Here is a 26,146-nt window from a genome sequence, read left to right as displayed (position 1 = left end):
GAATTGCTAGAGGTCAGAGGCATCCTGAAGGGTAGTGATTGGCGAACTTTGCCTCTGGGGTCCTGATGCTGTGGAGACACTCGTGGAGGGATAAATCAGGAAGCCCTGCGATGGGGACTGTTCTTTGAGGCTCACCTTTGAGTGCAGGATTGACAATTTTCAGGCTTCTCAGATGATAGGGGACTGGAAGAAGCCCTGGTGAACCGTTGTGTGTTTTTACCTTTTAAAGAGTCAAGCCAGGCGTGGTGGCTCACGCCTGTAATCCCAGCACTTTGGGAGGCTGCGGCGGGGGGATCACGAGGTCAGGAGTTCGAGACCAGCCATGACCAACATGGTGAAACCCCCGTCTCTACTAAAAGTACAAAAATTAGCCGGGTGTGGTGGCAGGCGCCTGTAATCCCAGCTACTCAGGAGGCTGAGGCAGGAGAACTGCTTGAACCCAGGAGGCGGAGGTTGCAGTGAGCCGAGATCGCGCCACTGCATTGCAGCCTGGCCTACACATATATCTTTTTCGTTGACAGGAAAAAATATTGGAATAGAGCAGTATCCAGGCGCAAAGTGAGGCTGCCCTTTATCCATACCTGTGGCCCTCTTCAAAAGCCCTTCTCCGAAGCACCATTCCTGTTCCTGTGTATTTATGTGGTGTCCACGCTGCTGATATTTACCATGTGCTTTTCCCTTTCACAAAGGGATCGTGATACACGGAACGTCCTGCACCTTGCCTTTCCCTTCCTTTACCTCGGGCTGCTTATGCTTGCCAGTGCTCCGCCACAAGAAAATGCATTTTTGCTCCCAAGGAAATGCTTTTTTGAAAACTGTTGCATGCACGTTAGTACCTGGCTTGAGTGTGGCTGGAACACAGCCTGGGTGGGGACCGTATTTCTTTTTCTTTTCTTTTCTTTTTTTTTTGTTTTTTGAGACGGAGTTTCGCTCTTGTTGCCCAGGCTGGAGTGCAATGGCGCGATCTCGGCTCACCGCAACCTCGGCCTCCCAGGTGCAAGCAATTCTCCTACCTCAGCCTCCCAAGTAGCTGGGATTACAGGCGTCTACCACCACGCCCTGCTAAATTTTGTATTTTTAGTAGGGACGGGGTTTCACCATGTTGGCAGGCTGGTCTCGAACTCTTGACCTCAGGCGATCCGCCCGCCTCGGCCTCCCAAAATGCTGGGATTACAGGCGTGAGCCACCGCGCCTGACTTTTTTTTTTTTTTTTTCTTGTGAGACGGAGTCTCACTCTGTCGCCCAGGCTGGAGTGCAGTGGCGCCATCTCGGCTCACTGCAACCTCTGCCTCCTGGATTCAAGAGATTCTCCTGCCTCAGCTTCCCGAGTACCTGAGATTACAGGCGTGCGCCTGTAATCCCACGCCCGGCTAATTTTTTGTATTTTTGGTAGGGACGGGGCCAATTTTTTGTATTTTTAGTAGAGACGGGGTTTCACCATGTTGGACCAGGCTGGTCTCTAACTCCTGACTTCAGGTGATCCGCCCGCCTCGGCCTCCCAAGGTGCTGAGATTACAGACCTGGGCCACCTCGCCTGGCCGGGACCGTATTCCAAGACCTGCCCCCACACCAGCGCCTGGGCCCCGCAGCAGGGTTCGGCTCCCTTCCGGCGCCCTGGAGCTGGGGAGGCTTGGGGCGCTGGGCGGACGCCTTTCCCCAGGAGGAGGCGTGAGCGGGGCGTGGCCGGAACGTCTCTCCTCGGGGCCGCGCCCCGGGCGGGCACAGTTACGCGCCGCACGGATCATGGCCGCAGCCGCTCTGGGGCAGGTGGGTTCGCAGCGCCGGGGTCTGGGGAACCCCCGGGAGAGGCGCATTTCCGGGAGGACCACTGGCCTGCGGCCGGTCCGGTTCGGCGCCGCTCCTCCCGCCCTGGGGTTCCGCTGTGGGGCGCGGAGGAGGATGGCGCCCCTTGGAAAGGAGCACCAGGTTTTAATGGGGTGAGGGGGACCGGGTAGACGTGGATGAAGTGGGGCAAGTAATTGGTGGGGAGGTTAAAAAAAAAAAGGGAAACATGGAGGGGCACCCTGTAATGAGGGAGGCGTGGGGGTGGGGAGGTTGTGATTTGGGGAGTGGAGCCCTGGGGTGCGGTGGGGCATCAGCCTGTGGGGGCGCTGGAATAAAGGGGCCCAGGCCTCGAGGGCCGGGGACAGGTGAGCGCAGAGTTGAACCTCAAGTCCCAGCTGTGGGAATTGGACCTAAGGTCCTATTTTCTTGGAATGAAAGTTGAAAAAAATGGAGATGGGGATTGTTGTGATCCCAAACTCCTATCTGAAGCTCTGCACCTGGATTGGAAATCGAGGCAGTGTCTCATGGTGAAAGTGATATAGATGCTGCAGGCTAGCTGAGATGATCCCTTCTGACTGTGCGATGTCAAACAGCAGCAGCGTTTCCCAGAGTCTATGATTTCAGAAAACAAGTTTTCTCAGTGAGGAAGGAAACAGCCAAAGAATGGGGTCGTTACAAGCCTTCACAGCTGCAGTGTAACCTCGGGAGAACTGTCTCGGTTAACTTTACACCTGACTTTATTTGAGTCTCTTATCCTAGCTGATGAATGTCAGAGCAGAGTTTCACTTTCTTCGGCTCTTTGTGACTGATAGGGATAGTCCTGGGATGCTTGGGGTATGTGGGCAATCTGGGCTTTAGTAGTGACACTCCTGGACTGTGGGTGGGACAGTACTGGGCTTTGACGGGTACACTTGGGACTGATGTGGACCGTCTCATCATGGCACAGTTCTGGTGTCATAGGATAGCCCTGAACTCATGGGACATTCCTAGGCTCTGATGAAGACAGAGCTATCCTGTAATGGAGATAGTTGGGCTGAGTCCTCAGCTATGATGAGGACAGTCCCAGGGTGTGGAGGGAACAGTTCTGGACCATGGTAGGGACAGTCTCAAAGGTACTGGCCTAGACAGCAACATAGGGATAGTCCTGGGGATTGAAAAGGACAACAATGGTTTTTTTGTTGTTGTTTGTTTTTTTAATTTCAGAACTGGTGAATAGGAAATAAGCCCTGGTATTTGACAGAGGCAATGCTGGTTATAATGGGGAAAAGTGCTGGGCTTTGGAGGGGGACATTCCTGAGCTGTTTGGGACAGTACTTGGCTCTGCTGGGGACCAGTTCTGATAAGTTACAGGCACAATCTGGGCTTGTGATGTGGAGCATCTTGGGCTATCATAGAACAGCCCTGGTCTGTGATGGGAGAGTCCTGGGCTATAAAGGGGGCAGTTCCAGACATGGTGGGGTCATGTGTGGGCTGTGACAAGGGCAGACTGCGCTATGATGGGGTCTCTCCTGGGCTGTGATATGGGGACAGTCCTGGAGTATGGAGGGCTGGGCTTTGACAGGGACACCACTGGTCTTTAATGGTGATACTCCTGGGCTGTATGGGATATAATGGAGGTTCTGTCACATTATAGAAACCTGCCCTGTGCACCCCTAAACCTACTTTATTTCTTTGTCTTTTCTTTTTGACCGAGTCTTGCTCTGTTGCTCAGGGTGGAGGGCAGCGGCGTGATCTCTGCTCACTGTAACCTCTGTCTTACGGGTTCAAGCGACTCTCATGCCTCATCCACCTGCCTTAGATTACAGGCGTGACCCACTATGCTGGTCTTTTATTTTTTTTTTTAGAGAGACACTCTATCACCCATGTTGGAGTGTAGCAGTGTGATCATAGCTCACCACAGCCTTGACCTACTTGGCTCAAGTGATCCTCCCACCTTAGCCTCCTGAGTAACTGGAATTACAGGTGTGTGCCACCATACCTGGCTAATTTTTAAATTGTTTGTAGAGATGGGGTCTTGCTATGTTGCCCAGGCTGATCTTGAACTCCTGGCCTCAAACAGTCCTCCCACCTCTGTCTCCCAAAGTGCTGGGATTACAGGCATGAGCTACTGAGCCCAGCTGCCTTCTTTCCCTTTTCCTTTCCCTTTCCCTTTCCTTTATTGAGATAGAGTCTTGCTCTATTGCCCAGGCTGGAGTGCAGTGGTATCATCTCGGCTCACTGCAACCTCCGCCTCCTGAGTTTAAGCAATTCTCCTGTCTCAGCCTCCCAAGTTGCTGGGACCACAGGCGCCCGCCACCATGCCCAGCTAACTTGTATTTTCTGTAGAGACAAGATCTCCCTGTGTTCCCCAGGCTGTTCTTGAACACCTGGCCTCAAGCCATCCTCCCACCTCGGCCTCCCACAGTGCTGGGATTACAGGCGCGAGCCACTGCACGTGGCCTCTTTCTTTTTTTTATGAGGTGGAGTCTTGCTCTGTCGCCCAGGCTGGACTGCAGTGGTGTGATCTCTGCTCACTGCAAGCTCCGCCTCCCAGGTTCATGCCATTTTTCTGCTTCAGCCTCCAGAGTAGCTGGGACTACAGGCGCCCGCCACCACGCCCAGCTAATTTTTTGTATTTTTAGTAGAGACGGGGTTTCACCGTGGCAGCCAGGATGGTCTTGATCTCCTGACCTCGTGATCTGCCCACCTCGGCCTCCCAAAGTGCTGGGATTACAGGCGTGAGCCACCACGCCCAGCCCACATGGCCTCTTTCTATGATTAGATCTCTTTTGGCATCTCTTGGTGTCAGTTTGTTTTATTTGTTTGTGCCCCCCTTTCTGTGTCTCTCTTTCTTGTCCTTCCTCTTCCCTCTCTTATTCTCTCTTTTTCATCTTGGCTCTGAGGGCGACTCTCCTGCCCACAGGCTGGCTGTCTCACTGTGTCTGTCTCTCTCATACTGTGGGTGTCCTATCCCTCTGGGCAGAAGCATGGCTGCAAGGCCGAGCAGTCTAGATGTCACCACCCAGAGGCAATCCGGGGCCCCACACACTGATCACCCCGGAATCCCTGGAGCCCCACACCAGCAAGACCACGCTGCAGCCCCATCTCCCAGTGACTCACCTAGCGACCAGTAACCACGGCCATTCATGTCCATCCTCCAGAATCAGTGCCAACTCACCCAGCTTACAGGGCAGGACAGGTCAGGCCACTCTGTCTCCCTCAACCTCACTCCCCAACTGCCTCCCCACAGGGCTGGGGAAAGAGGCATTGTGAGGTCAAAGGTCACCAGTGAGGGGCCAGGGGCTGAAGGGAATTGGAGTCACTGCCAAAGTGCTGTCCAAGGTGTGGGGTTTGGGCTTCAGGTAACCAGAGCCCAGTTGATCAAATACTTTCAGAGAATCAGCACCTGGACTCCTGGGTCTGGCGGAGGAGGGGCTGGGGACCTGGACTCCTGGGTCTGAGGGAGGAGGGGCTGGGGGCCTGGACTCCTGGGTCTGAGGGAGGAGGGGCTGGGGACCTGGACTTCTGGGTCTGAGGGAGGAGGGGCTGGGGTCTGGACTCCTGAGTCTGAGGGAGGAGGGGCTGGGGTCTGGACTCCTGGGTCTGAGGGAGGAGGGGCTGGGGTCTGGACTCCTGGGTCTGAGGGAGGAGGGGCTGGGGACCTGGACTTCTGGGTCTGAGGGAGGAGAGACTGGGGGCCTGGACTCTGGGGTCTGAGGGAGGAGGGGCTAGGGGCCTGGACTCCTGGGTCTGAGGGAGGAGGGGCTGGGGACCTGGACTCCTGGGTTTGAGGGAAGTGGGACTGGGGCCTGTACTGGATATAAGCGAGGAGGGTCTGAGGCCTGGACTCCTGGGTCTGAGGGCAGAGGGGCTGGGGTCCCAGTCTTCGGGTTTGAGGGCGGAGGCAGCTAGAGTCTGGACTCTTACTTAGGTCTAAGGGAGGCAGGCCTAGGGGAGCAGGACCTGTTGGTCCCTTGGTCTTCTAAGGCCCATCAGCACTTGGGTCCCCGGAGGCCTGCACTTACCTGTGTGCCTTCCCTGGTCGTCGTCTTGTCTGAGCTGATCTCCAGGCTGGGACCAAAGGTCTCTGGGGTGGGAGGCGCTTGCGTTTGACTTTGCCCCAGCATGGAGGAGGGGGCCAGAGCTGACTCAGCTCTTTTTTTTTTTTTTTTTTTGAGACAGAGTCTCGCTGTGTCGCCCAGGCTGGAGTGCAGTGGTGTGATGTCAGCTCACTGCAAGCTCCGCTTCCCGGGTTCACGCCATTCTCCTGCCTCAGCCTCCAGAGTAGCTGGGACTACAGGTGCCCGCCACTCACGCCCGGCTAATTTCTTTTTGTATTTTTAGTAGGACGGGATTTCACCGTGTTAGCCAGGATGGTCTCGATCTCCTGACCTCATGATCCGCCCGCCTCGGCCTCCCAAAGTGCTGGGATTACAAGTGTGAGCCACCGCGCCCGGCCTTGACTCAGCTCTTTCTAGGGAGCCCTCGTCGGGGCAGGGAGAGGACTTGGCCTCCATCAGGACCACCTGCCCCTGTCTAGAATAGACTGAGACTGGGACAGAACAGGCAGGCCAGTGGGACCTCCAAGTGCAGGAGGTGGTGAGTGGGCTGCCAGGGCCCCTGCTGCGCCCCATTCACCCTCTCTCTCACTTCTTTCTCCACCCAGATCTGGGCACGAAAGCTTCTCTCTGCCCCTTGGCTTCTGTGTGGTCCCAGAAGATATGCCTCCTCCAATTTCAAGGTGAAAGGAGGGAACTCGATGCTTGGCTCTGAGAGAGGAGGGGGCTGGCAGCTGGTTTTGGGCATCTCCAAAAGGTCCACAGCCCAGAGATGGCAGTGGGTAGCCTAATAGCCCTGCCATTGGGCAGTGGAAAAGGGATGAAACTGCATGTCCCAGAATACTCCAGGGTGACGGGTCCTTCTTCTCTATGGGTCTGAGGCCCAGGGCTTCATGGGAGTTGTAGTTTTTCAGCTTGGAGGTTGTGGCCAGATTCTAGGACACCCCTGTCTTTCCTCAGGCTGCAGACCTGCAGCTGGAAATGACACAGAAGCCTCATAAGAAGCCCAGCCCCGGCGAGCCCCTGGTGTTTGGGAAGACATTCACTGACCACATGCTGATGGTGGAATGGAATGACAAGGGCTGGGGCCAGCCCCGAATCCAGCCCTTCCAGAACCTCACGCTGCACCCAGCCTCCTCCAGCCTCCACTACTCTCTGCAGGTGGCATAGTGGCCGGCCTCTCTCCCCATCCTTGTCTGCGTCTCCTTGCTGTGTCTCTTGCCAGGTGCACCTCCCTTGGTTTGTTTGTTGTGTGTTTCTCCTTTCTGTGCATTCGTCATTCGTTTTCTGAGGCCTTCCATTCTTCAGGCCCATGCTCGGTGATGCTGGGTTCGCCGAGATGAGCAGACCCCGTTCCTTCACTTGGAAAACCCCATGCTGTGGGCATAACTCAGTGTGATCTGTGCTCTGATGGAGGCCCTGTGGAGGCTAGTAGAGACCCCGCCTCACTTGAGAGAAAGCACAGCTTCTTCTGGCATAAAGGGGAGCTTAGTGGGGATGGCGGGAGAGGTGACAGCCGGGGTGATGGTAAGAGAGGGGAGAGCCGGGGGGATGGTGGGAGAGGGGATAGCCAGGGGGCGTGGCAGGAGAGGGACAGCTGGGAAGATGGCGGGAGAAGGGACAGCGGTGGGTTGGGGGGAATGGTGGGGGAGGGCACAGTCGGGGGTGATGGCAGGAGAGGGACAGCCAGAGGGATGGCAGGAGAGGGGACAGCCAGGGGAGGGATGGCGGGAGAGGGACAGCCGGGGGAGGGATGGCAGGAGAGGGACAGCCAGGGGAGGGACGGCAGGAGAGGGGACAGTTAGGGGGAGATGGCGGCAAGGGGGCAGTTGGAGGGGATGGCAGAAGAGGGGACAGCCAGTCCAAACCCCAAACGGGAGCAGAGCCTGGTATATTTGGGAGAAATTGTGGTGTTGGATCGTGGTGGAGGAGGCTGAAAATGTCAGGGCCATGGAGAAGCCGAGGGGCTGGGGCCTTGTCCAAGGGTGCTGGGAGGGGCTCTGAGGAAAGTAGGGGCAGGGCCACGTCTAGGTATAGTGAGAGCCCTCTCAGGCCTTGTGGAGGACATGAGTTACAGGCGAGGAGGCTGGGCTGGTGACCGGGTGGACCCTGGGCCTGTCCCCACGTGGGAACCCAGGAGGAAGAGCAGCTTTGTGGTACCTGGCGAGCCTGAGAGACTTGTGAAGTTTCTAGGAGAGAGATCCAGGAAGCATTTGGTTTTAGGACTTAGAGCTATGGCTGAAAGCAAAGTCTTCATGAGGAAACTTTGGTTGAGACAAGATTTAAATGAGCATCTTGCAGCTCCAGTAACTGGTTAGCAGTTTGACTGATTTGGGACCTCCAGAGCATGGTTCTGTGGCATTAAGACTTCTATTCTGTTACTTTCTTTCCTTTCCCTCCCTCCCTCCATATTTTCCTTCCTTCCTTCCTTTCCAGAATTTTAAGGTTTTGTTTTTTTCCCCTCTCCCCTCCCACTGTGGACATCTACGCAACACCAGTCGATTCTGTACAGAGCACATACACCTTCAGTCACAGCCAGACACTTCTGCCAGGGCATAAGCGGGACGGGCAGGATTACGCCTGCTGAGCCTCCAGGAAGCTGGTTACTTAGAGACCACCACACACTTCTCCCTTCAGCCCAGCACAGCAGTTGTCCTCTGGCTGGGGACCCAGTACTTTTTCTTCAGTGGAGTGAGCGCAGAGGAAGCCTGTGGCCCGGGCAGACAGAACGTGCTGCTGTGATCCCGTGGGTCCAGAAGGCGGAGGGGGGCGGCTGAGGGAGTAAGACAATGCCGTCCCCATGTCACCCTCACTCCGGGGCATGTGTGGATTGCAGGCCAACCACGTGTATTTTATTTTATTTTATTTTTTTCTTATTTATTTATTTATTTAGAGACAGAGTCTCACTCTGTCCCCCAGGCTGGAGTGCAATGATGCAGTCTCGCTCACTGCAACCTTCACCTCCCGGGTTCAAGTGATTCTCTTGCCTCAGCCTCCCGAGTAGCTGAGATTAGGCATGCACCACTATGCCTGGCTAACTTTTGTATATTTAGTAGAGACATGGTTTCACCATGTTGGCCAGGCTGGTCTCAAACTTCTGACCTCAGATGATCCACCCGCCTCATCCTCCCAAATGGCTGGGATTACCGGCATGAGCCACCGTGCCTGGCCTCCAACCATTTTAAAGCCCATAATTCAGTGGGAGGCAATGTTATACAATCATTACCACCATATAGGTTCAAAACTCTTTAATCCCCCATACCCATTAATCGGTACCTATTGTCCCTCACCCCAGCCCCTGACAACCATTAGTCTGCTTTCTGTCTTTGTCTACCTGTATTTATTATTTTTAAATAATAGGGATGGGATTTCACCATTTAGCCCAGGCTGGTCTTGAACTCCTGAGCTCAAGTGATCCACCTGCTTCGGCCTCCCAAGGTGCTAGGATTACAGGCTTGAGCCACCAAGCCTGGCCACCTGCATTTTTGTTGTTGTTATGACTTGTTTGTTTGTTTGTTTGTTTTTGAGACGGAGTCTGGCTCTGTCGCCCAGGCTGGAGTGCAGTGGCCGCATCTCAGCTCACTGCAAGCCCCGCCTCCCAGGTTTACACCATTCTCCTGCCTCAGCCTCCCGAGTAGCTGGGACTACAGGTACCCGCCACCTCGCCCGGCTAATTTTTTTGTATTTTTTAGTAGAGACGGGGTTTCACTGTGCTAGCCAGGATGGTCTCGATCTCCCGACCTCGTGATCTGCCCGTCTCGGCCTCCCAAAGTGCTGGGAATACAGGCTTGAGCCACCGCGCCCGGCCATGACTTTTTTTTGAGACAGGGTCTTGCTCTGTAGCCCAGGCTGGAGTGCAGTGGCATGATCTTGGCTCACTGCAGCCTTGACCTCCCAGGCTCCAGCGATCCACCTGCATCAGCCTTCCAAGTAGCTGGGACCACAGGTGTGCACCACCATGCCCAGCTAATTTTATTTTATTTTATTTTTATTTTTAACTTTAATGTTTTTTAGAGATGGGATCTTGTTGTGTTGCCCAGGGTGATCTCAGATTTCTAAGCTCAAGTGATCCTCCTGCTTCAGCCTCCCAAAGTCCTGGGACTACAGGCATGAGCCACTTTATCTGACCTCTATTTATCTGGGTTTTGTTTTGTTTTTGAGACGGTGTCTTGCTCTGTTGCCCAGGCTGGAGTGCAGTGGCATGGTGACAACTCACTGCAACCTCCGCCTCCTAGGCTCAAGTGATCCTCCTGCCTCAGCCTCCCAAGTGGCTAGGACTACAGGCACACACCACCTTGCCCAGTTAATTTTTAAATCTTGTGCAGAGACAGCATCTCACTTTGTTGCCCAGGCTGGTCTCGAACTCCTGGCTTCAAGCAATTCTCCCACCTCAGCCTCCCAGTGCTGGGGTTACAGGCATGAGCCATCATACTGGGCCTGGAAATTCTTCTCTATACCTTAAAGCTTAAAGAGCTTTTTCTTGCGGCCTCATGCTATGTCATCCTAACAATGCACCTCATTAAGCAATCCCCTATTGTTGGACACTGAGGTTGTTTTCTGTCTATTATAAACAATGTTGTAATAAAGAATCTAGTACAATGCCAGGGGTGATGGTTCCTATGTAATCCCAGCACTTTGGGGGGCTGAGGGGAATGGATCACCTGAGATCAGGAGTTCAAGACCAGCTTTGCCAACATGGTGAAACCTCATCTCTACTAATATACAAAAATTGGCTGGGTGTGGTGGTGGGTGCCTGTAATCCCTGGTACTCGGGAGGCTGAGGCAGAGGCAAGAGAACTGTTTGAACCCAGGAGGCAGAGGTTGCAGTGAGCCGAGACTGCGCCACTGCACTCCAGCCTGGGTGGCAGAGCGAGACTCCATCTCAAAAAAAAAAAAAAGGAATCTCGTACACATGTCACTTCTTTAGTCACTTCTTTAAGTACAAGTGTATCTCTCTGCTCAATTTCGGGAACTATAGGTCAAAGGATATGTAAGTTTGTAATCTTGATAGCTATTACCATATCCACATCTACATCTATAGGGCGTGTCAGTTTCCACACCCACCAGCAGAGCTTGTTTCCACACCTTGGACAACCCTTGTCCAAGTTTTAGATCTTTTCCAATCTCCCATGTGGTTTTAAAGGTATCTCAAAGTAATTTTAATTTGCATTTTTCTCCCTAACGCTGAATGAAATTGACTATTTTCTCACGAGCTTAAGGGCCACCTGTATTTCCTTTTGTGTGAACTGTCCATTTGCTAGGCAGATTTCTCTATCAGGTTAGGTTTTTAAAAATTCATGGGCCGGGCGCGGTGGCTCAAGCCTGTAATCCCAGCACTTTGGGAGGCCGAGATGGGCGGATCACGAGGTCAGGAGATCGAGACCAGCCTGGCTAACATGGTGAAACCCCGTCTCTACTAAAAATACAAAAAACTAGCAGGGCGAGGTGGCGGGCGCCTGTAGTCCCAACTACTCGGGAGGCTGAGGCAGGAGAATGGCGTAGACCCGGGAGGCGGAGCTGCAGTGAGCTGAGATCCGGCCACTGCACTCCAGCCTGGGTGACAGAGTGAGACTCCGTCTCAAAAAAAAAAAAAAAAAAAAAAAAAAAAAAAAAAAAAAAAAAAAAATTCATTTGGGGCTGGGAAGAAGAGGCAGGGCGATTGCTTGAGCTCAGGAGTTCAAGACCAGCCTGACCAACATAGTGAGGCCCCATGTGTACAAGAAATTGGAAACAAAACAAAACAAAACAAAACATGGCCAGTCGTGGTGGCTCATGCCTGTAATCCCAGCACTTTGGGATCCCAAGGCAGGCGGATCACCTGAGGTCAGGAGTTCACAACCAGCCAGGCCAACATGGCGAAACCCCATCTCTACCAAAAACACAATTAGCTGGGTGTGGTTGTAGGCACCTGTAATCCCAGCTACTCGGGAGGCTGAGGCAAGAGAATCGCTGAGCCAAGATAGAGCCACTGCACTCAGCCTGGGCAACAGAGTGAGACTCCATCTCAAATAAAATAAAAAATAAAATTCCCAATCCAAGATAGAAAACAGTTACTCTCTGTTTCCTTCTACAGCTTTTATGGTATAATATATATATTTTTTTCATTTAGACTTTTAATGCATCTGGAATTTCTTCAGGTGTGAGGTGTGAAATCGAGATTGAATGTAGTTTTTCTCTAGGTGAATATTTGGTTATCCCATTGTTCAGTCTGTTTACTCATATAGCAGTGTCACTCTGTTTTAAGTATTGTAGATTTATAATCTGTTTTACTACCTGATAGGGCTACTCCCCGCCCCCTCTTGCCCCTCATTTTTATGGTGGTGATTTTTTATCCCCCCAGAATATCATAGCTAGTTTTGCTTGTCTTCCATTCTTCATCCATTTATCTATTAATTCATCAAAAACCCACTATGGGGGAAAAAAAGAAAAAAAAAGTCTGTCTGGGTGCAGTGGCTGACGCCTGTAATCCTAACATTTTGGGAGGCTGAGGCGGGTGAATCAACTAAAAATACAAAAATTAGCTGGGTGTGGTGGCGAGTGCCTGTAATCCCAGCTACCCAGGAGGCTGAGGCATGAGAATCACTTGGACCTGGGAGGCGGAGCTTGCAATGAGCTGAGATCAGGCCACTGCACTCCAGCCTGGGCGACAGAGTGAGACCCTGTCTCCAAAAAAAAAAAAAAAAAAAAAAAAAAAAACAAAAACCAAACAAACAAACAAAAACCCACTCTGTGACAAGCACTACCTACCCTGGTGCAGGGGACTGCAGGAGAGGCTGTCTGGTAAAGTGTCAAGAGCAATCCCTGCCCTAAGGCTCTTCCACTGTGCAGGAGAGCAGACGCTGAACAAGCAAACCTGGAACCATGGGGTAGTGATCAGGGACAGAGTCTCCAGAAAAAAAACTAGGTCCCAGACTGGAGTGCAGTGGCACGATCATGGCTCACTGCAGTCTCGAACTCCCAGGCTCAAGTGATCCTCTCACCACCTTCCAAGTACCTGGGACTCCAATCAGGTGCTACCGCGCCTGGCTGATTTTCATATTTTTTGTGGAGATGGGGTCTTGCTCTAATGCCTGGGCTGGTCACAAACTCCTATACTCAAGTGATCCTCCTGCCTCGGCCTCCCAAAGTGCTGGGATTACAGGCATGAGCCACTGAGCCGAGTAGTATCCTTTGCTTTCTTGAGTCTCCGTGTGTCTCCACCTGTTTGTCTGTCTGTCTATATCTGTCTCTCTTTTTTTCTTATTTCTGTGACCCAGCTGCTAAATCTTCCCGGCGCTCTCCTCTTGGCCTCCAGCTTTCAGTTGTCTGTGTCTTTGTGTATCTGTCTCTCTCTGTCTTGGTGTCTCTCACTGTCTCTCATGACTGTCTGGAGAAGTCTCCGAGCCTCCCGCCCGCGTGTCCCCGCAGCTGTTTGAGGGCATGAAGGCGTTCAAAGGCAAAGACCAGCAGGTGCGTCTCTTCCGCCCCTGGCTCAACATGGACCGGATGCTGCGCTCAGCCCTGCGCCTGTGCCTGCCGGTGAGGGGTCCTGGCCGGCCGGGATGGGGAGGAGGGCTGGGGCCGGGACAGCAAGGGCCCCTTGACTCATTCAGAATCCCGCTCAGAGTTTCGACAAGCTGGAGTTGCTGGAGTGCATCCGCCGGCTCATCGAGGTGGACAAGGCCTGGGTCCCCGATGCCGCCGGCACCAGCCTCTATGTACGGCCTGTGCTCATTGGGAACGAGGTGGGCCCAACTCCAGGGCTGGGGAACTGGGCTGCGCGGTGGGATTCTGAGGTGGGGTCCTGGAGGCCTGGGTCAGGGGAGGGGAAGGGACTGGGGGCCTGGACTCCTGACGCTGCCCCTCTGCCCCTCGCAGCCCTCGCTGGGTGTCGCCCAGCCCACGAGCGCGCTCCTGTTCGTCATTCTCTGCCCCGTGGGCGCCTACTTCCCTGGAGGCTCCGTGACCCCGGTCTCCCTCCTGGCCGACCCAACCTTCATCCGGGCCTGGGTGGGCGGGGTCGGCAACTACAAGTTAGGGGGGTAAGTAGCACCCCCCAACCCCAGAACGACTGGCGCACCGGGCGTTGGAGACATAGGGACCAGCGTGCGTGCTTTTGGCCGCGCCCCTGGATGTCACGCGAAGGTGACATCAGCACCGCGCCGGGCTCAGTGCTAAGCGCTGTGCTCCCCTGACCTCCCTGGCCCCTGAAAACAAACCATGGAAGGAAGGAGGGGGGGATTATTTTCCAGATGGACAAAAAGGATCACAGATGGGAAGGCACTGGGTGGAGGTCAGTGGGGAAACCAGGACTGGTCCCGGGAAGCCTCCAGGAATGAAGCTTACACTCAGCTCATTGGCCTCTCGCCCCGGAAGCCTCCCCTGATCCCCGAGCTGGGCTGCGCTCCCCAAACCCAGCTCCCACAGTCGTTTGAACCTCCAAAGCCCCTCACCCCCGTGTGGACTTGTGTAAATCTGTCTCCCGGTGGCCTCAGCTCGGCAGGGCAGGAAGAAGACAGCTGGGTCTCCTGGGCAACCAAGGCAGAGGGTGGGCACTGGTGTGTGGGGACAGGAATGTGGCCCCAGCTGGGGGTGCATTCAGGTCCTTTCAGCCACATCCTGTGAGGTCTCCTGAGGGCCAGGCCCTGTGCTGGCAGAAACTGGGCACACATATGAGTCAGCCCTGAGCCCTGCCCTCCCAGGGCTCCCAGGCTGGTGGGAACCCCAGTATTTGGAGCTGCATGTTCTCTGGTGAGGTGACCCAGGGCATTGTGAAAGGCTTCACAGAGGCCGGACGCGGTGGCTCACGCCTGTAATCCCAGCACTTTGGGAGGCCGAGGTGGGTGGATCATGAGGTCAGGAGATTGAGACCATCCTGGCTAACACGGTGAAACCCCGTCTCTACTAAAAATGCCAAAAAAAAAAATTAGCCGGGCGTGGTGGCGGGCGCCTGTAGGCCCAGCTACTCGGGAGGCTGAGGCAGGAGAACGGCGTGAACCTGGGAGGTGGAGCTTGCAGTGAACCTAGATGGCGCCACTGCACTCCAGCCTGGGTGACAGTGACAGTGAGACTCCGTCTCAAAAAAAAAAAAAAAAAAAAAGGTTTCACAGAGGAGGTGACCCTTCAACTGGGTCTGAGGAGGAGGGAAGAGGGGGTTTCCTGGGTACAAAAGTCAGCAAACCGTTTCCAATCCTGGGGACCACGTGTACAGGGACGGAAGGAATAGGATCACAGAAGATGTTCAGGTTACAAAAATAAGTCTGGGTTTTGCAAAACGCTTAACAAGTAGTCATAGACTCAGGCAGGCCTGGAATACCGGATGGAGGCTAGGGCCTTGTCCCGGGGCACTGGGGAGCCATGGGAGGCTTGTTAGCAGCTGAGGGGAGAGGCTGTCTCTGGGAGAGAAACACAGAAAGTCATCCAGGTAGCCCAGTTCACTGGGGGAGTCCAGGGGAGTCCAGCGCCCAGCCTAGAGGTCTGGAAACACCTCTCAAGGAGGTGATATCAGAAATGGTTTTGTAGCCGGGCGCAGTGGCTCGCGCCTGTAATCCTAGCACTTTGGGGCGCTGAGGTGGGCGGATCACCTGAGGTCAGGAGTTCGAGACCAGCCTGGCCAACATGGTGAAACCCCGTCTCTACTAAAAATATAAAAATGAAGGCCGGGTGCGGTGGCTCACTCCTGTAATCCCAGCACTTTGGGAGGTTGAGGTGGGTAAATATAAATATAAATATAAATATAAATTAGTTGGACATAGTGCTGCATGCCCCAGTTACTCAGGAGGCTGAGGCACGAGAATTGCTTGGACCCGAGAGGCAGAGGTTGCAGTGAGCTGAGATCGCACCACTGCACTCTAGCCCCAGCCTGGGCGACAGAGCAAGACTCTGTCTCAAAAAAAAAAAAAAAAAAAAAAGTTTTGAATGACAGCTGAGGATTTGGTCACTATGAAACGGGTGAGGGCCGGGCGCCATGGCTCACACCTATAATCCCAGCACTTTGGGAGGCTGAGACTGGAGCATCACAAGGTCAAGAGAGGCTAAGGCAGGAGAATCGCTTGAACCTGGGAGGCAGAGGCTGCAGTGAGCCAAGATCGCACCACTGCACTCCAGCCTGGGTGACAGAGCGAGACTCCATCTCAAAAAAATAAAAATAAAAAATAAAAAAAAAAAGAAGGGAAAATTGGGAAGAGACAGGAGAGAGGGGACATAACCACTTAGGGTCCTGATGCCAAATGGAAAGTCAGGGATTCTGTCTCAGGGGAACTGAGGAGTCCCGGGAGAGCTGTGAGCAGGGAGACAGGAGAGAGCAGGATGAGCCTCCTCTGGGACTGGGCTGGGGAAGGATGGGGCTCCCTTGTCCCACCCAACCAGTCTGCCCTCCACCAGGAATTATGGGCCCACCGTGTTAGTGCAACAGGAGGCACGCAAGCAGGGCTGTGAACAGGTCCTCTGGCTGTATGGGCCCGACCACCAGCTCACTGAGGTGGGGACCATGAACATCTTTGTCTACTGGACCCACGAAGATGGGGGTGAGCCCTCCCGCGACCCAGCCGAACCCTGGTGGGAGTGGGTGGCACCATCATTCCTGGCAGGTTACAGGCCCCAGGGATTCTGGGATGGGGGAAAGGGGGTGGCTCCTAAGACGGGGGTGCTAGGGGGTGAGAGGTAACATCCTTCACCCCTCACACCTGCCCTAGTGCTGGAGCTGGTGACGCCCCCGCTGAACGGTGTCATCCTGCCTGGAGTGGTCAGACAGAGTCTGCTGGACCTGGCTCAGACCTGGGTGAGGACATGGCATCTTCTGGTGATGGGCACCATGTGCCAGGGGCCAGGGCATCAGAGGGCTGTGGCGGGGACTGGGGCACACTGGCATGTCTCTGCCCCTTCTCCTGGGTCTGTCTCTCCCCTTGGGCCTCTGTCTTTCTCACTATCCTCAGGGAGGGAGAGGTGGAGGTCTGCAGCAGGGCAACCCTCTGGGGACATGTGTGTCTCTGCCAACTGCCCTGCAGGGTGAGTTCCGGGTGGCAGAGCGCACGATCACCATGAAGCAGTTGCTGCGGGCCCTGGAGGAGGGCCGCGTGCGGGAAGTCTTTGGCTCAGGCACTGCTTGCCAGGTCTGCCCAGTGCACCGAATCCTGTACAAAGACAAGGTGAGGCGGGGCTGCCATTGTGGGTAGGAGGGAAGGAGGGGAGGGGCTCGGTCCTCACCACACCTTCTGCCCCAGAACCTCCACATTCCCACCATGGAAAACGGGCCTGAGCTGATCCTCCGCTTCCAGAAGGAGCTGAAGGAGATCCAGGTGAGCTGCAGGCAGCCGGGGAATGGGCCGGGAGCTTGTTCCCTGGAGAAGTTGGTGTCCCATGAGCCCCTGGACTAAGCCAGCCTCCTTCAGTAGCACCAGGAACAGATAATGGCCCTTCTTATTGGGGCCCTGGAAAACCCTTTGGGGCTAAATCACCCTTTCCTGTGAGCTCCTGGAGCCCTGGATATTTCTTCAGCCTTGGAAACCCCCTCCCGTGATCCTCTGCGGCTCCTGGGTGCCCTGGTGAGAGAAACCCCCTCCCTGTGGGCCTCTGAGGCCCCTGGGTGCCCTGGTGGGAGAAAGGCCCTTTCCATAAATCTCTGAGACCTTAGCCAGTCCTCTGGCCATCTCAGAGGTCGGCCTCCCAAGATTCCCTGGAGCCCTGGGCTATCCCTTTGGCTGAAGAAAGCTTCCTCCCATGAGCCTCGGGACCTTGGCCCCTTTCTGGCACCAGACTGTTTCCTCCCACAAGCCTCTGGGGCATTCCCATCTTCTGGGCCAAGATCTCTTTCCCAAGAATCTCTGGGCTCCTTTCCCAGACCTAGAGCTACATTTCTGTAAACTTTTGCACATCAGGACCTAGAACTACACATCCTCTGACTATACGGGCTTTCTGAGCTGTAAGTGACTTTTTCCAAGAGCCTTAGAGGCCTGGCCATAATTCCTCTCTTCAGAACTACGTCTCCCGGAAGCCTCTGTGCTGCCTTAGCCTTGATTCCCCGTTCCCCATCATTGTTGGCCGTCTGGGAAGTGGACTACATTTCCCGTGAGCCACTGGGGCACAGCTCCGTAGGCACTTGGCCTGGAACGCCCCAGGGCCTGCTGGGAGTTGTAGAGCAGCTTCCACCTCACCGCTGCCTCCGTTGTTCCGCAGTACGGAATCAGAGCCCACGAGTGGATGTTCCCGGTGTGATGCTGCAGGCTGTGCTCCATATCCACCGACCTGTAGCATCTCATCACGCCAGCACTGGCCTCCCTACCAATGACTCACCTGAAGTGCAATACTAAATAAAAGGCCAGCGGGCGGTGTCTGGGTCTCTGGCGCCCCCCATGTGGTTGCGACACCCCCAAAGCCATAAGGGCCGACCCAGGCATCTTGGTCCCCAGCCCCTCGTCTCGGGTTCAGGTCCGCCCCTTGCTCCTTGTCGTGAGGTCAAGGATACACCTTGGCCCCGACTCCGGATCTCTCCATTCTCAGGCCAGACCGCCGGTGTTGCCGTTGAGTTTTTTTTTCCCTCTCTGTCTTTGCTGCAATTTTGAAATAAAATGCCAAAGAACACACATTATCTGGCTTCTTCCGTGACGCGACTCTGGGGCTTTAACCCAGGAATCCTGCTTCCTCAGCCCATTTTATTCTGAAGGACCCAGTCATCCGAGCCCCCGGTGTTCTGACGGTTTCTCCAACCTGGGGGAGCATTTCATGTCTCCCACACTGAACTTACTATCTCCCCCCCACCAACCAGCTCCTCCCCTACTTTCCCGTCACCCAGTCACTGGGCCGGACCTCTAGGTGCTGTGTCCTTTCCTCTCAAAGCCCTCCAGGCCCTGATCCCTGTTCCTCCTGCCCCCTGACTCTGCTCTCCATTCCCCTACCTCTTTGTCCCCTAGGTCCTGGCCTCAACTCAACTCTTGCCTTCTGCTGGCACCCTTGTTCCAGCCTGCAGTCCCCTACCTGGCCCAAAGTTTCTTTCTGCACCCAGACCTGGCCTAGTGCCCTCAGCCAGGACTGCAGTCATGGGACCCTAGTGGGTTGTGGAGTGGAGCACGATACTCTCACCTGATGGAGGGATTAAATGTGGAAGAGTTTAGACGGTGCACTGACTCACGCCTGCAATTCCAGCACTTTGGGAGGCTGAGACGGGAGAATTGCTTGAGACCAGCCTGGGCAATGCAGTGAGATCCCATCTGTACAGAAAATACAAAAAATTAACCAGGTGTGGTGGCATGTGAGTATAGTCCCAGCTACTCCAGAGGCTGAGGTGGGAGGATTGCTTGAGCCCGGGAGGTCGAGGCTACCAGCCTAGCCAATGTGGCGAAATCCCATCTCTGCTAAAAATACAAAAATTAGCTGGGTGTGGTGGTGGGTGCCTGTAATCGCAGCTACTCGGGAGGCTGAGACATGAGAATTGCTTGAATCCAGGAGGCAGAGCTTGCAGTGAGCTGAGATCGTGCCATTGCACTCCAGCCTGGGCAACAAAAGCAAAACTCCATCTCTAAATAAATACATAAATAAAATAAAAATACAGAAAATAGCCGGGCATCATGGTGCATGCTTGTAATCCCAGCTACTTGGGAGGCTGAGGCAGGAGAATCACTTGAACCTGGGGGGCAGAGGTTGTAATGAGCTGAGATTGTGCTACTGCATTCCAGCCTGGGTGACAGAGCAAGACTCTGTCTCAAAAAGAAAATAAAAATAATAAAAAAAAGAATTCACAAGCGCCACCTCTACATATATATATATACATGTATATCTATAGGCTGGAGTACAGTGATGCAATCAGTGTACTGCAGTAATCACTGCAGCCTCAGTCTCCCACACTCAAACGATTCTCTCACCTCAGCCTCCCAAGCAGCTGGAATCACAAGCATGTGCCACTATGCCTGCCTAATTTAAAATTTTTTTTTTCTTTTTTTTTTGAGACAGAGTCTCACCCTGTCGCCCAGGCTGGAGTGCAGTGGCATGATCTCGACTCACTGCATCCTCCGTCTCCCGGGTTCGAGCGATTCTCCTGCCTCAGCCTCCTGAGTAGCTGGGACTACAGGCTCCCACCACCACACCCGGCTCATTTTTGTATTTTTAATAAAGACAGGGTTTCACCATATTGGCCATGCTGCCCGCCTTGGCCTCCCAAAGTGCTGGGATTACAGGTATGAGCCACCGTGCCCGGCCATCAATTATTATTATTATTATTATTATTATTATTGAGATAGAGTCTCACTCTGTCACCCAGGCCGGAGTGCAGTGGCACAGACTCAGCTTACTGCAATCTCTGCCTCCTGGGATCGAGCGATTCTCTTGCCTCAGCCTCTCAAGTAGCTGGGATTACAGGTACCTGCCACCATGCCTGGCTAATTTTTTCTTTTTTCTTTTTTTTTAATTTTTAGTAGAGATGGGGTTTCACCATGTTGGCCAGTCCGGTCTGGAACTCCTGACCTCAGGTGATCTGCCCGCCTCAGCCTCCCAAAGTGCTGGGATTACAGGTGTGAGCCACAGTGCTCAACCTCAATGGTTTTTGAGAATGTAAAGGGGTCTTGGGACCAAACGGTTCAAGAACAGCTGTCCATGAGCCCTGCCTGGCACACAGTGAGTAGGCGTGAGTGTTGGTGCTGCAGCTCACTTCAGAAAATAACTTTGTGGGCCCGGCATGGTGGCTCAAGCCTGTAATCCCAGCACTTTGGGAGGCCGAGACGGGCAGATCATGAGGTCAGGAGATCGAGACCATCCTGGCTAACACGGTGAAACCCTGTCTCTACTAAAAAATACAAAAAACTAGCCGGGCAGGGTGGCGGGCGCCTGTAGTCCCAGCTACTTGGGAGGCTGAGGCAGGAGAATGACGTGAATCTGGGAGGCGGAGCTTGCAGTGAGCTGAGATCTGGCCACTGCACTCCAGCCTGGGCGACAGAGTGAGACTCCGTCTCAAAAAAAAAAAAAAAGAAAATAACTTTGTGTTGTGCCTTATGCCTATAATCCCAGCACTCTGGGAGGCCAAGGCAGGAAGATTACTTGAGCCCAGGAGTTCAAGACCAGACTGGGCAACATAGCGAGACCCCTCCTCTACAAAAAATAAAAAAATTAGCTGTGTGTGGTGGCATGTGCCTGTGGTCCCAGCTATTCGGGAGGCTGAGATAGGAGGATCAGTTTAGGCCAAGAGTTCCAGTCTGCAGTGAGCTGTGTTCATGCCACTGCACCCCAGCCTGGGTAACAGAGCAAGAAGACCCTGTCTCAAAAAAAAAAAAAAAAAAAAAAAGTCCAATTCTGTGGAAAATTAATATCTGCAAAGATTAAATATTTAATTATAATTTAATTATACAAGACTTAGGGTACTATAGGCCTTCATGGCTTTAGAAAACTTTTTTCAAAATATTTAAAGACATTTTCATGCTTAAGGATGTCTTCATTTGTAAATAACAAACAGGCTGGGTGCCGTGGCTCATGTCAGTAATCCCAGCATTTTGGGAGGCTGAGGCGGGTGGATCACCTGAGGCCAGGAGTTTGAGACCAGCCTGGGGAACATGGCGAGACCCCCGTCTCTACTAAAAATAGAAAAATTAGCCAGGTGTGGTGGCGGGCAGCTGTAATCTCAGCTACTCTGGAGGCTGAGGCAGGAGAATCGCTTTAACCTGGGAGGCGGAGGCTGCAGTGAGCCGAGATCACAACGCTGCCTTCCAGCCTGGGCAACAGAATGATACTCTGTCTCGAGAAAAATAAGTGTGTGTGTGTGTGTGTGTGTGTGTGTGTGTGTGTGTGTGTGTGGCCAAGATTAGGACACAGAGAATCAACAGGGGCCTAAAAACTTTTGTTTGTTTTTAAAACTGTTTTGTTTTTGTTTTTTGAGGCGGAATTTCACTCTTGTTGCCCAGGCTGGAGTGCAATGGCACGATCTCAGCTCACTGCAACCTCCGCCTCCCAGGTTCAAGCAATTCTCCTGCCTCAGACTCTCAAGTAGCTGGGACCACAGGTGTGAGTCACCACACCTGGCTAATTTTTGTATTTTTAGTAGAGACGGGGTTTCACCATGTTGGCCAGGCTGGTCTTGAAGTCCTGACCTCATCCTCCTGCCTCAGTCTCCCAAAATGTTGGGATTACAGGCATGAGCCACCATGCCTGGCTGTTAAACTGTTTTATAAACTGCGTGTGTGTGTGTGTGTGTGTGTGTGTGTGTGTGTGTGTTTTAAGACAGTCTTGCTCTGTCACTAAAACAACAAAACAACAAAACAAAACAAAACAAAAAACTGGTAAATAGCGGACCCTACCTGTCCTACTGGAAAAAAAATAGAATAAAATAAAATAAAATAATAAATCCAGGTGAATAAATCTCAACTGTAATAAAAACCGAGCCACAGCGTGCTGTGCGTCAGGGCAACGCTGTGATGTGCCTGCAGCACCATCTGGTGGTCAGTGTTGAGTATAAAGCCAAAGGCCAAAATAGGAAAGGGCCGGGCTCAGTGACTCACGCCTGTAATCCCAGCACTTTCCGAGGCCGAGGTGGGAAGATCACTTGAGGTCAGGAGTTTGAAACCAGCCTGGCCAACATAGTGAAACCTGCCTGGCAGGAGAATCCCTTGAACCCCGGAGGCGGAGGTTACAATGAGCCAAGATTGAGCCACTGCACTCCAGCCTGGGTGACAGAGTGAGACTGTCTCAAAATAAATAAAGAAAATAAAAATAAAGAAAGGAGAAATAAGGAAAGAGGCAATTTACAGAGTGAGTGTCCAAATACAATTTCATCAGTTAGCAATGTATAAAGTAGAGGTTCCTCTTCAAAGAGACCTTCCTATCTAATTAGGAATAAATAGTAACTTCTCTTAGAAGCAAAATGTATTCACAGACCCGTGCTAACATTCTTAAATATCTGCTAGCTGTAATAAAGAAATCAATGTACTTTGTGTTCTCAGGTCCCACAATTTAGCCTAAATATTTGCCCTGGCATGCTTATACTGGTCCAAGCAAGCATTAGGTCATAGCCTGTTCCTCCTCCTTATTTGAAGGCGTTTTAACCTTTCTCAGCATTCCATAAGTTACTTCCTCCTTCCTTTGCTCTCCTCTGCCTTTGCCTCTTTTAAAAAGTTCCAAGTTGCTAGCCAATCAGGACAAATACAGAATGTGAGGTCCTGTTCCAGCCAGTGGAAACCGGACACAGCAGTAGGGTGGACGCGTCAGGTTATAAATGACCCTGTCTCCTTTGTTTGGTGTACTCTTATGGCAAAACTGCTGGCGAGTGTGCCTTTCTGCAGAAAGTAAAAATGGCCTTGCTGAGGAAATTAAATTTATGTTCAAGTGCTATTTCTTTACAGCACCGAGGAACAAGCATTTCAAACACATGTGTGAGTGGTTAAAACCATTTTTATGGTGTTATACAAGTTTACAAACATCGCAAGGGGTGAGTGTTTGGAAGGAGTCCCTCGAGGTGATGTAACACTGGCTGGCCGTTCACGGGGCTCAGGCCTGTAATCCCAGCACTTTCGGAGGCTGAGGCAAGGGTGGCTCACTGAGGTCAGGAGTTGGAGACCAGCCTGGCCAACATGGTGAAACCCTGTCTCTACTAAAAGTACAAAAATTAGCCAGGTGTGGTGGGCAGCAATCTCAGGTACTCAGGAGGCTGAGGCAGGAGAATCACTTCAACCCGGGAGGCGGAGGTTGCAGTGAGCTGAGATCGTGTCATTGCACTCCAGCCTGGGCGACAGAGTGAGACTCTATCTCAAAAAAATAAAAATAAAAAATAAGGCCGGGCGCGGTGGCTCAAGCCTGTAATCCCAGCACTTTTGGAGGCCGAGACGGGCGGATCACGAGGTCAGGAGATCGAGACCATCCTGGCTAACACGGTGAAACCCCGTCTCTACTAAAAAAAATACAAAAAACTAGCCGGGCGAGGTGGCGGGCGCCTGTAGTCCCAGCTACACGGGAGGCTGAGGCAGGAGAATGGCGTAAACCCGGGAGGCGGAGCTTGCAGTGAGCTGAGATCCGGCCACTGCGCTCCAGCCCCGGCGACAGAGCGAGACTCCGTCTCAAAAAAAAAAAAAAAAAAAAAAGAAACACTGGCTTAGGCAGGGCGTGGTGGCTCACATCTGTACTCCCAACTTTTTGGGAGACCAAGGCAGACAGATCACTTGAGGTCAGGAGTTCAAGTCCAGCCTGGCCAACATGGGGAAACCCTGCCTCCACCAAAAACACAAAAATTAGCCAGGCCTGATGGCAGGCGTCTGTAATCCCAGCTATTTGGGAGGCCGAGGTGGGAGAATCGTTTGAACCCAGAAGGCAGAGTTTGCAGTGAGCCAAGATCACACCACTGCATTCCAGCCTGAGTTGGACTCCATCTCAAAAAAGAAGAAAACAAAACAAAACAAAACAAAATAAACACAAAAAAAGGAAACACTGGCTTAGGCATTTATGAAAAACCCACAGCAAACATCATACTCAATGGTGAAAGATTGACAATCAATATACAAAAGAAAGAGATTCGTGACAGACATAAATGGAAAGACATCCCAGGTTTATAGACTGGAAGACAATAGTATTAAGATGACAATGCGGCTGGGCACGGTAGCTCACGCCTATAATCCCGTGCTTTGGGAGGCTGAGGCAGGAGGATTGCTGGAGCCCAGGAGTTTGAGATCAGCCTCGGCAACTGATACGGTTTAGCTGTGTCCCCACTGAAATCTCATCATGAATTATAATCTCAGGGCGTCCAGGGAGGGACATGGTGGGAGGTGATTGGATTATGGGGGTGGTTTCCCCCATGCTGTTCTGGTGATCATGAGTGAGTTCGCACAAGATCTGATGGTTTGAAACTGTGTGGCAGTTCCCTCCTCTTGCGCTTTCTCCCTCCTGCCACCATATAAGACTTGTCTTGCTTCCCCTTCCCCTTCCGCTATGATTGTAAGTTTCCTGAGGACTCCCCAGCCCCGTGGAACTGTGAGTCAATTAAACCTCTTTTCTTTATAAATTACCCAGTCACGGGTAGTTAGTTTTAACAGTGTGAAAACAGACCAGTATAACAATGTAGTAGGACCTGGTCTCTACAAAAAAAAAAAAAAAAAAAAAAAAAAAAAAAAAAAAAAAAAACTTAGCTGGGTGTGGTGGCACCTGCCTGTAGTCCCAACTACTCAGAAGGCTGAGGTGGGAAGATTACTTGAGCACGAGGTTGAGGCTGCAGTGAGCATTGGTCATGCCACCACACTCCAGCCTGGGCAACACAGTAAGACCCTGTCTCAAAAAAAAAAAAAAAAAAAGATGATGCTTTTGAACGTGATGTAGTAACTCAATTTAATCCATATGAAAATTTGAACATCTGGCTGGGCGGGGTGGCTCACAACTGTAATCTCAGCACTTTGGGAGGCTGAGGTGGGCGGATCACCTGAGGTCAGGAGTTCAAGACCAGTCTGGCCAACATGGTGAAATCCTGTCTCTACTAAAAATACAAAAAATTAGCTGGGCGTAGTGGCGGGTGCCTGTAATCCCAGCTACTCTGGAGATGGAGGCAGGAGAATCGTTTGAACCCAGGAGGCAGAGGTTGCGGTGAGCCAAGATCGCACCACTACACTCCAGCCCAGGTGAAAGAGTGAGACTCCATTTCAAAAAAAAAAAAAATTGTTCAAACCACTGATATTTTAGCGTGCGTCCATCCCAGTGGTTCACATTGCTATAACTAATTCAGAGATCAATTACCAATGGGACAGCACAGGGAAGGTTAAACTGAACACGTAGCACTGTGTGACTTTACTGTGTACATATATAACTTTGATAAAAAAAGCAAATACGAAAAAGCGGAAATACAGAAAACCCATTCAATCCAAGTGAAGGAAGGAATAAAAAAATAAAAATAACCCACTGAATAAAGTCCAGATGGATCAAAGGCTTCAGTGTGAAATAAGAAACCATAACGACGGAGAAGTAAGCAATGGAAAATTATTCTATAACATGGGCGTCATTGTGACTCAAACTTCAGAGGCCAGAAAAGAAAACATTGATATGGTCAAATACCTGAAATAGAAATCAGCATTCTTCCCCTTCCCTAAACTTTTCCTGAACAGCAAAATTCTAAGGTTTGAGGTGGGGCAGGCAAGGCCAGCTTGGGGTGTTGGTGGCACAGTGGCCCAGAAGTGGGGTGTGAGGGCCTTATTGGGGTGAAGGAGGCATTTACTCATGTGAGCAGCTCAGCACAGTGGGGGCACCCAAGTAGGAAACATAAGTCCCCTAAGCTAATAGGATGGGGGTGCTGTAGCTGGGGGAGTCGGCCCAAGCTGGGTACAGAGGGCACAGGGGAGGTGGAAGGAGGGGACAGCTGTGGAGATGACAGATGGCTAACATACAGGAGAATTGACTCA

General features: G+C 52.5%; 1 protein-coding gene and 1 long non-coding RNA gene across 12 annotated transcripts; one reads left to right on the top strand and one right to left on the bottom strand.

Annotated features, from left to right (window-relative positions):
• The first annotated feature begins 1,204 nt into the window (after positions 1–1,204).
• LOC105478659 (branched chain amino acid transaminase 2) lies at positions 1,205–18,382 on the top strand. Of its 11 annotated transcripts, none has more exons than XM_011736203.3 (11): positions 1,205–1,767; positions 6,431–6,505; positions 6,783–6,983; positions 13,230–13,340; positions 13,427–13,546; positions 13,680–13,843; positions 16,185–16,327; positions 16,496–16,581; positions 16,808–16,948; positions 17,024–17,098; positions 17,776–17,969. In XM_011736203.3, exons 1-11 carry the CDS (start codon positions 1,744–1,746, stop codon positions 17,869–17,871), a joined length of 1,236 nt encoding a protein of 411 aa, XP_011734505.2. In that variant the 5' UTR covers positions 1,205–1,743; the 3' UTR covers positions 17,872–17,969. The 11 variants fall into 11 exon arrangements, with proteins under 11 accessions (XP_011734505.2, XP_011734507.2, XP_011734508.2 ...); XM_011736205.3 differs by lacking the exon at positions 17,776–17,969 and adding an exon at positions 17,976–18,382 and having other exon boundaries at positions 1,226–1,767; XM_011736206.2 differs by lacking the exon at positions 1,205–1,767 and adding an exon at positions 1,875–1,937.
• LOC139360410 (uncharacterized) lies at positions 2,011–5,845 on the bottom strand. Its single transcript, XR_011617767.1, has 3 exons — positions 5,790–5,845; positions 4,885–5,016; positions 2,011–2,397 (listed from the first exon to the last, which is right to left on the bottom strand). It is a non-coding gene; the product is annotated as an uncharacterized lncRNA (long non-coding RNA).
• Positions 18,383–26,146: the final 7,764 nt, after the last annotated feature.

Source organism: Macaca nemestrina, chromosome 20 (assembly GCF_043159975.1).
Source record: "Macaca nemestrina isolate mMacNem1 chromosome 20, mMacNem.hap1, whole genome shotgun sequence".
Classification (NCBI taxonomy): domain Eukaryota; kingdom Metazoa; phylum Chordata; class Mammalia; order Primates; family Cercopithecidae; genus Macaca; species Macaca nemestrina.
This window is presented reverse-complemented; position numbering and strand designations above follow the sequence as displayed.

Excerpts from the sequence above, each read along its gene's own strand:
- LOC105478659 (XM_071087376.1), top strand. The coding sequence starts at position 4,911 with ATGTCCATCCTCCAGAATCAGTGCCAACTCACCCAGCTTACAGGGCAG. Across the intron at positions 13,341-13,426 it reads CCCTGCGCCTGTGCCTGCCG|AGTTTCGACAAGCTGGAGTT; the intron begins GTGAGGGGTCCT and ends AATCCCGCTCAG. Across the intron at positions 13,547-13,679 it reads CTGTGCTCATTGGGAACGAG|CCCTCGCTGGGTGTCGCCCA; the intron begins GTGGGCCCAACT and ends TGCCCCTCGCAG.